The 10000-nt window shown below is 52.0% G+C and overlaps 1 protein-coding gene across 1 annotated transcript in view; it reads right to left on the bottom strand.

Annotated features, from left to right (window-relative positions):
- The window catches only part of agrn (agrin), a gene marked incomplete at both ends in the record, with an annotated part of 243326 nt that overhangs the window by 103421 nt on the left and 129905 nt on the right, over window positions 1–10000 (bottom strand). Inside the window, one exon of the mRNA XM_080014535.1 lies at window positions 7957–8172. Within this exon, the coding sequence (XP_079870661.1) occupies window positions 7957–8172 (216 nt within the window). The remainder of the gene's footprint in view (window positions 1–7956; window positions 8173–10000) is intronic.

Raw genomic sequence — 10000 nt, 5'->3', positions numbered from 1 at the left:
GTGTGTGTGTGTGTGTGTGTGTGTGTGTGTGTTTCAATCTCTCAGCGCCTTTTTGCAAAAATGCCAATGCCCGCAGGGTGTCTGTACTTCATCAAGTGTGTGCGCGCTCGTCCCTTTTCCCGGTGTGTGTGTGCGGGCGCACACGCACGCACGGGCACACGTGCGTGCGCCCGCAGTGTGTGTAAACACACAGCGGCGGTGCGCTGTCGAGGCTTGGAGTCGCTGTGGTAGTGAATGCCAAGTAAGACTCGCTGCTTCGGGGGGGAAACAAAGGCAGCGTAATTATTTACGCTGACCTCTCGGCACCCGTTTACGGGCCCAGCGGTCAACGGGAAGGGAAGGACCCTGCAACGCACGGTGTGTGTCAATGTTTTTCTCCTGTATTATGGATGACAAGTGACTGTGGGAGAGAGAGACAGAGAGAGAGAGAGAGAGAGAGGGTTAGAACCAATTAAGAGCGAGCGAGACCACGGAGTCAGGCCCCGATCACATCACAAAGTCTTTGTGAAGCCGGTGGTATGGCTTCCAAAGCTGTGCCGTCTGTTAGAAAGCAGTTACCGAGGTTATCGAGGGCTCGCCGACTCTGAACAGCAGCGCAAATTAAGGAGACATAATGACATCATCATCATGATCAATAATTACCATCGTCGCGTCTCCTTGGTCTTGAGTGATATTCCAGCGGAGGAGGGCGGGGCCACTTAAGGCCGACTCTCCAATGCACCGTTCCCGGCAAAGTCAACCCGGTCAAAGCCGCTTGTAATCGGGGACATCGGCACAAATCTGTTACTGTCTGTTACCAAGGTTGAACTTGACGCAGCGGCTTTGCGGACCTTCGTGGCAGAGCGGTCCTGCAAGGGGGGGGGCGGTTTGCTCGGTGGTTGAACGCTCAAGCTGAAAAACTAGTAGCAGTTAAAACTAGTTTTTGGGGATATAGGTGCGAGATCGGCAGGTGGTAGCCGTCCGCCGGGTCGGCAGCCGTGGTAACAGCGGCTCATTTTCTCTCAACACCAGCGACAGTGGCTCGACTGGCACCGATCAACGAGCAGTTGGAGCATGCATATGGATTTGTTGAACTTTGTCTTTTTCCCGTCCCTCAAGATGGCCATTCTTCACTCCGAACAACACAATGAGCGCCCAAGTTTCTTCGGGAGACCGCCACGACAACTGGTGGCCAAAACAATCCGGCAACCGTGGTAACAGGAGTTGCAACACATTGTTTTGTTTGGCAGTAAAATGACAGGGCGGAACACGAGGTAGTTGAGTGTCACGGTACGCGCCGACAAAACTGACGGGCGAGGGGATCTTTTGAAAACTTCGTTTGGTTTTTCAAGGCGGTCTTGGCTGCTCTCGAGCGGGAGCGGGGGAGTGTTTGGGCGAGCGGCAGTGCCGCTCGAAACCTGTCGAGGGGCAACGCTGACACGCGAGACAGGTAGAGGGATAAGAGGACGGGTGGCGGGCACCGTGCCGCAGGTCAGTCATCATTTCCCCTCACTTACGCCTGACAAGCTGACGCCAGGAGGGGAGGATTATTCCAGAACGCAGATAAGCAGACGCAGACGCGGGCGATAGCAACAATGAGACGACGGAACACGGTGACACCTCCTGTCTGCGGCACCGTGCCCGTCGCCCTGCGGCCGGGCGAGGCGCCGCAGACGGGCGGAGCCGCTCGGGTCGCCTGCTCGGAAGGCGTCGGCGAACGCTGCCCACCGCGGGAATTGGTGCATGTGCGCCAGGCGCGTGTGTATGGCGGGTGAGAGGGACGGACGCTGGCGGACCGACGCCGGACGCCCGCGGCCGTGCGAGACGCCTTTTCTTCCCCCCCGGCTGCAAGGAGGGAACAGCGGCCGGTTGGAGCTGGAAAGATAAGAGGCGGTCCACCAATCCAGAGAGAGAGAGAGAGAGAGAGAGAGCAAGCGAGGGAGGGAGGGCGAGACAAGAGTCCGGGGGTCTTTGGGTGGTTAGACACACTCACGCACACACACACCCACACACACACGCACACGTGTGTACGCTCGCAAACACAATCGATCTCCGGCATCGATCACCTCCACGACGGTACATCACCGCCCGCTCCTAATTTTTGCACCGGTAGTTTGTTGCGCCCTTCGAAACAGAATGAGCATTAAGGAAATAAAGAAATGCATTCAACGTTCCGCCAGACTGCCCTCTCAAAATGAGTTCTGCAGCCGTGCCTCCGTCCTGCTCTCCTCCGCCTCTCGCTCTGGAAAAATGGAGGGAATTTACTACGGTGCTCCAAGTCCAATATTAGGGGATCCTACAGGACTGGCTTTACACAGAAAAGGGGTGGCACGGCACACACACACACACACACACACGCACACACACCCGCACCTGCACGCACATACACACACACACACACACACACACACACACACACACACACACACACACACACACACACACACACACACACACACACACACACACACACACACACACACACTTTCCCCCAAACCCTTGTGTCTCCCAGGGTGTTCAACCGAATACTAAACTGCCTTCTTTCCTCCCTCAGCTGCGTTCTTTTGTGTGTGTGTGTGTGTGTGTGTGTGTGTCTGTGTGTGTCTGTGTGTGTGTGTGTGTGTGTGTGTGTGTGTGTGTGTGTGTGTGTGTGTGTGTGTGTGTGTGTGTGTGTGTGTGTGTGTGTGTGTGTGTCTGTCTGTGTGTGTGTGTGTGTGTGCCTTTATATTGTCCTAGCCCGCGTCTAAGCTCTCTCATCTTTGCTGCTATCAGATGCTCCCCAGCAAGGGCCAATTCAAACACGGCGCCGTCCTTTTAATTCGGACGATATCTGGGGGCGCAATTATCCATCTCGCCGCCCCCGGGCGCACCACCCGCCGCCAATCCCAGGTCACCTCATCTCAAACAAAAACAGGCTGATAATGAAGGAGCCGGCGCGCCGGGCGATGTCGGTGTCGGTGTCAGTGTGGAGCTTGAGGCGTGAAGTGCCCAAAGGTTGTGCAATGTGTAAGAATAGAGGGTGGGGGTCGGGGGGGGGGCTATGCTCTCAGATTGGCAATTAGGGTGGAGGAAAAGTGGAAGGGCCGACTCTCACCACAATTGGCTGCCATTTATATATGTACAAGTACTGAAATGACATACGGTGTAGGGCTGGCTGACGAGAGCGGGCAGCAGATATGGTACGAGTGTTTGTATCACTTGAAATCCCTTCGCTCTGTTCAGGTTGTATTTTCGAAACTTTACTTCAATCAGTCTCCTTCCACGATTTCTGACCAGAGGGGAAATTCAAGCAACCTTCGCCGCACCCCGACGCTTCGTCACGACGGGGCCGTCCTCGATAACGCGTTTCTCACGAGAGGACATTCAACGGCCATGAACAAAACCAGAGTTTTCCTTTTTCGTTTGCCCAAATGCGCTTTTGCCGAAGGTTTTTTTTTTTTTTTTTTTTTTTTTTTTCCCTCGCGCGGAACCCGGTCCTTATTTGATCAGCTTTCAAGGCCCTCATCCCTGACGGCTGCGCCACGAGCAATCCCCAGCGCGACGGCCCCCACTGCTACCCGCCGGTGGATCCCTGGCCTCCCGACAGAGTCGGAAGAGGGTTGTTTGGCGGCGCGCGCTGCCGTTCCCACGCCTTCTACCGGTTCCCGGCATGCCCCCTGGGGCTACGTGCCGTCCCCTCTCCTGTTCTCACCGTACACCAACAACGACACTGCCAACCGCGCCTCCGTCGAGCTGCGTATCCGGTTTGCTGACGACAGCGCCGCAGTCAGCCTCGTGCCTCCAGCGACAACGGCTCCGTCATCACCGAGCACATCTTTACCAAGAGGGCTCAAATTTTGCACCCACCTGGCGAAGCGCTTAGTTGTCAACACATCGTGGTGCTCTGCCCGATGACGTGGGTTTTTTTTGCAAAACTACTACGGCTGCAGCCACCGGGCGACAGGCCGCGACACCAGCGCTCTGGGTGCATCCGTCGCAATGTGTCAAATGTCAGAACGCTGCGTCGCCCGCACGCCGTGTAATCCCCTACGCCCGTGAACCGTGTGTTCGATTGCATTGTGTCATTTGCTGTTTCACGCCACGGTTGTTGCCATGTTACCGCATCCGTGTCTTCGTGCCGTGGCGCTCGGGCCATATATTGTTTTTGGATTCTGATTATAGAAATAAATCCATCTATATGATAATGGAATATAGAAGAGTAGACAGACGGGGTTTACACACCTCAGAAGGCGGTTCATCGCCACAACACAACGCATTTCTTCCCTGTATTTGACGCCGACTGTCTCGCGTCCATTTCTCAATGTGACAAATGAATAAAGCAGGAAGTGTTTTGTCAATGACGATGTTGTTACCGCCGGCGGCGACTTTTCAACCAAATAATTATAACATACTTAAACTCAGCACTATTCAAACAACCCCCGGTGTGTATCTACGTACGAGGATTGTCTACACACACACACGCACACTCCAACAACAAATGCTTCACAAAAAAAATTCATAAACAAATAAAATAAAACGCTATAAAACTCCCGTCTCTTTGAAAAAGGGATAATCCGCAGCATGGAGGGAAAAAAATAAAAACATCTTTTGTGGAGTCGCTCCTGAGTGCCGGGGAAGACTCGCGACTTTGATTTGAATTGGACTCGGCGGCCAATCCACTTTCCCCAGTGAACCCCCCCCCCCACCGCCACCACCCCCACCACCACCACCAACACCACCACCCAGTTCAAATGAGTCAAACAAGGCTTTGAGCTAGAGTGCCAATCCAACCGCCCACACTGTTCTTAATGGTAAAAGCTCTCCTGCCTCCTACTTCTCTCTCTCTCTCTCTCTCTCTCTCTCTCTCTCTCTCTCTCTCTCTCTCTCTCTCTCTCTCTCTCCGTCTCTCTCTCTCTCTCTCTGTCTCTCTCCATCAGACCTGACAACTCCATAATCTCGGGTGGAGTGACCTGTTGAGACCCTCGGTGCTGGCTGAATTTATTGGAGGCAGAGGAGAGAATAGGAGCCTGTCACATGGCTTCACCTGACCCCCCTAACACAGACACACACACACATGCGCGCGCACACACACACACACACACACACATACATTCGCACCATTAACCACTCCTGGCTTCATAATCAATACCATGACCAAACGTGCTAGACAGATTAGTACTGACAGAGAGAAAGAGACAAGCACTTGCCTCAAACACACATACACACACACACACACACACACACACACACACACACACACACACACACACACACACACACGTACACACACACACACACACACACGCTTCTTTTGACAAGTAACCAGTGGATAAGCAAAGCCCCTGGTTGAACTTGTGCATTGGGCCTCCATGAAAACACTTTCTTTCAGCCTGCCAGCAGCCTTTACAAACCATGATCTGTCTATTCAAAGCACTCATTTGACCCGGCACAAGATTTGGCCGGGCACTTTCCAAACGGGGCCGACTTAACATGCGGAGGTAAATACTGGACGGACGAGAGCGAGCCCAGCTTCTTAGCGGTCACTACAGAATGTAGTTTAGAGACACTGCACTTCGGAGAAAATTAAGCTTTTAATGAACCGGTTAGGGTTTCTGGAGGGATCCACAGAAACGTCATTTGTCGGCAAGTGGCAAAAAAACCCCAACTAAAATGTTGAAACTATTGACGGGCAGGAGCGTGTTGCGATGGTCTGTCCCTGTCAGTAGGAGATAGCTTGACAGGGAATTTTGGAAAGGGGGAACTTACCCACTTAGTCACTCAGTAGTTTATGTTCCGTAGTGCAAAATGGTCAACTTGTCAACCTACTATCAAATTCAATTTTATTTTCAACTTAAACATGGGAAAAAAAGGCACTATTTACTGTCAGGTTGAGGGTTTCCCTGCTTAGTGCAAAATGCACAAGCAGTGTCATGAATCCTCCCTGGTCTCCCAGCATTTATGTTTGTTTTCATGTTTTATTTGGTCACTTCCTCCATGTCACGCCTTTTTGCTTTGCTCTCACTCGCTTCCCTTCACCTGGTTTCCCTCGTCCTGCAGCTCATTCCCTCAATAGTCCCTCACTATAAATACCAGTCCACTTCCCTTTGTTCCCTGCCAGATTGTCTCTTACATTACGCTGAGCCTTCCCACACGACTACCTGTTTCCTGTACTGTCAGACCCTCTGCCTGATTCTCTGCCTGATTCCCTTGACCCTGATTCTCTGCCTGATTCTCTGTACTCTGATTGTGTGCCTGATTCCCTGGATTCTGATATTACCTGATTCCCTGGATCCTGATTCTCTGCCTGATTCCCTGGACCCTGATTCTCTGCCTGTTACCCGTTATATTTTTGCCTTCTCCGACTGATCTTCTGATTTTGAACCCTGCCTGTTTTTTTTTGGAATCAACCTTGTGGACTTTGACTTCTTATCTGACCGTTTTGTACTGTGCTTATGGGTTCACATCTGTTCTGAGTCAGTGAACGTAACAATCAGAGGCCTTCCCTTCCAGTATTCAGTATTCAACTGATATTTTTTCGTAACACAATGATTCAATTCTCAACTCAATTCTTAAGACTGTTGTAGGTGTAACTGCAATGTGCCGCGAGGCTAATTTGTCCAGATAAATTACTGATGTCGTATTATGTCAAGTAGCTTCAAAGAGGTTGTACCGGGGAGGGTAAAATGTCAAAATTCCTCTTCCTGTTGGCAGCATGTGGTGGTGGGTAATTACGGTGCTTGAGAGAGCCTGTATCTCAAAAAGCCATCATTAGACCTCTCATATGCACTTCCCTCTGGGTATTAGCCTTGTTCCATTGGGTTGATCTCAGACCATCTCCACACTGCCGTCTCATTCCCTTTCTCTCTCACCCTCTCCATCTTTCACTCTGCCTGTTTAATATTTCATCTCTCGTTCCTCTGCACCTTCCTCAGCGGCTTGGCTCCCAGAAGGCCTGTCTTTCGTTACCAAACATCGTGCCTCTTGGCTTTCCTCCACATCCCTCGTCCTCTTCTTTCTCTAAGTAATTCTGTCCAGTCACTAAGCCTGTTATTAAATGCCCCCGCCCACCCACCAAACCCAGGCCCCTGGAATTAGCAGCGTACCCATATTGGCAACTAAAATGTCCGCCATCCTGTTGTGTAGCTTTTTGGCATGTGGCTGTCGGTTTTCCCGAACCACACAACCACGCGCATACACTCGCCAGCCTGAGCACAAGGGAAGTTAACGAGGGCAATTGCGCGGCGGGGCTGAACTCTCCCGCTGGGCGACTACCAATGTGGCTGGCGGAGGGCGGCAATACAGTTTTGTTAGTTTCAAAGGGGGGGACAGGTGGTGCGTGTGCGCCTGGGATGGCAGCCATATTGGAAAGACAATGGGACGGGACACAATGAGGGATTTGTTTCATTAGCTGGTGAGGGGGGGGGGTAAAGGCAAGAGAGACGGAGAAGAAGACCGCTGGGCTGAGCTGTGCCATGGGACGGGGTGTAAGAGGGATCCATTTATCCAACAATAACAAGCGACTTAGCGACGCTCTGAGACTCGCCGCTTTGTGTGCGGCTGGCAGAGGAGCTGGGCCGGCCTCCCCCATCCCGGACATCAAGACTCAGGGGTGCCGGCGTCCAAATCCGATGGCCTACTTACATTATCTCCAACCCCCTTCTCGGGGCCCCCATCCCACCGAGCTGGGGGGGGGGGGGTTCCAAACATTTCTCCACATCTACTCTACCAACAGTTAGGGTTGGGTGCATCGCATCGCTGTCTGAAAGAAGTTTCACGACTGGCAGGGATGGGAAAGGTGCTTCCTTACTCAAAAGCTCGAAATCAACAAAAGGGATAATTTGATGGATTGCATTCGTCGGAAGACGGAATTCTTCAGAAACACGAGACACCACTAGACCGCCAAGCCTCTTTTCAACGGCTTGGAGGGTTTTTGGGAAAATCTAAAAGCGACAGCAAGCAGTGGCTAAATGCTGGATAAGCGGGGAAGGTGCTACTCACAGCAGGGTCCCTTGCGCAGCACTTTGATGCGCCGCTGCGTGCTGCACTGAGCCTTCTCCAGCTCGCACTCGTTGGAGTAGGTGGAGGAGTCGGAGCCGCAGACGGGCGCCACCACCGATGGGCACGCCACCCGCTTGCATGTGCAGGCCGCGCTGGCCGGGTCGGCCGGGTCTCGCTCGCACACGGCGCCGAAGCCGCACAGCATCCCCCTGCAGCCTGGAAGAAGACGAAGGACCAAGAAAGAGTTGATTAGGGTTTTTAGGTGGGACACATTTAAGGGTTTCATAGGAAACCTCGAAATGAGGAATCTTCATGACGATCAGAGGAAAGCTCATTTATATATGCATCCATCGACCGAAGCCGTCGTTTAAGTACGAGGCGAACAGAGATGAACAAATGTAACAAGGGTCGATTTATGTCTTTCAGAGAGAAGAGGGGCTGAACTGCTGATGGCGGACTAGGTAGCCTTGAGAAGGCTCGTTTGAAGACCGTCAGCTTTGCAACATCAATATCTACCCACCCCGCCCCACCCCCACCCCCACCTGACGCCAGGACAGCCCAAGGTCAGCCAGACGTCAAACCGCACAACAACACAGGGCACTTCTTTCATTTCTTTCTGTCCGAAACCGTCATGCAATTTTATCCGGAGGCGAGAAAGCGGCCACAGGGAGTGTGTATGTGTGTGACAGCCTGCACGTGTACGTGTGAATGTTTTGTGTGTGTGTGTTTGTGTGTGTGTGTGTGTACGTCTGTACGACATCAACGTACAGAATAATTGACCCGTGTATCGCAGCTGCTGGGCTCCGTTCCCATGCCTGGACCGTTGGGCGGCCAGCTGGCGTGACGTCCTTGCTTCAGTACTGGTGGTTTGTGTGCTTGTGCGCGCGCCTTCACGTGTGTGTGTGTGTGTGTGTGTGTGTGTGTGTGTGTGTGTGTGTGTGTGTGTGTGTGTGTGGTTGTTAAAAAACCTGGCATGCTCTCACAGGTAGCCCCCATGAATTGTAACACAGTGGTGAATACAGGGGAGGGGAAACAGATACAGATATCAGGAGAAACCACCAGAACCTTCAGGGATTATTCTTCGGGAATAGTAATAAAACAAACAGGTATATATAATAAAATGTCTGTTTTTCAAAATAAAAGTCCCGTCAGTCCATGAGACTGCCTGCTTATGTTACTTTACTGACAATTTGTGGAGGCACGCCCACCTGCATACGCAATGGCAAGTGCACAGGGACACACACACGCATACACACACGCATACACACACGCACACACACACACACACACACACACAAACACACACACACAGGAATGGTCGTTCATGCTCATTTCTTATCAGCGGTTCCCAGGCAAGGGCTAAACGCGAAGGGGCATGTCCGGCTGGGCAGGTGGCTTTTGAGAGAAAGCCACCAAAGAGAAATATGCGCACACACACACACACACAAGAGAGACATGAGCACACACACATACATATACACGGACACAAAATACACACAGGCACCTTCTGTAGCGCATCGGACAACTGCTCCAGCATCTGTTTAAGCCATCTTATTCTAATTCTGCCTCTTCCTTCACTGTAAAGCAGTGTGTGTGTGTGTGTGCGTGTGTGTGTGTGTGTGTGTGTGTGTGTGTGTGTGTGTGTGTGTGTGTTGAGTGAAAGGCGAGGAGTCTGTTTTTGACTTGCCCACTGTTCCCAGTGGGAGAGTTCCTGAGGAACTGTAGCCTGACAGCAACCTAGGCAAAAAGATAGGTGTGTGTGTGTGTGTGTGTGTGTGTGTGTGTGTGTCTGTGTGTGTGTGTGTGTGTGTGTGTGTGTGTATGTGTGTGCATGCGCATATCTAGGTAAACTATCCATGTGTGTACATTTGTATTCTTGACAGAGCATGTGTCTGAAATGTGTAAGCATCAGGTGTCACTCTCTCTGTCACACACACACACACATACACACACAGGCAAATGGAAGTGTGTGTGTGTATGTGTGTGTGTGTGTGTGCCAGGTGTTTGTATGAAGGCCTTGTCATGACTCGCCGCTGTTCTGCAT

This window comes from Zeus faber (genome assembly GCF_960531495.2).
Source record: "Zeus faber genome assembly, chromosome: 15".
Lineage (NCBI taxonomy): Eukaryota > Metazoa > Chordata > Actinopteri > Zeiformes > Zeidae > Zeus > Zeus faber.
This window is presented reverse-complemented; position numbering and strand designations above follow the sequence as displayed.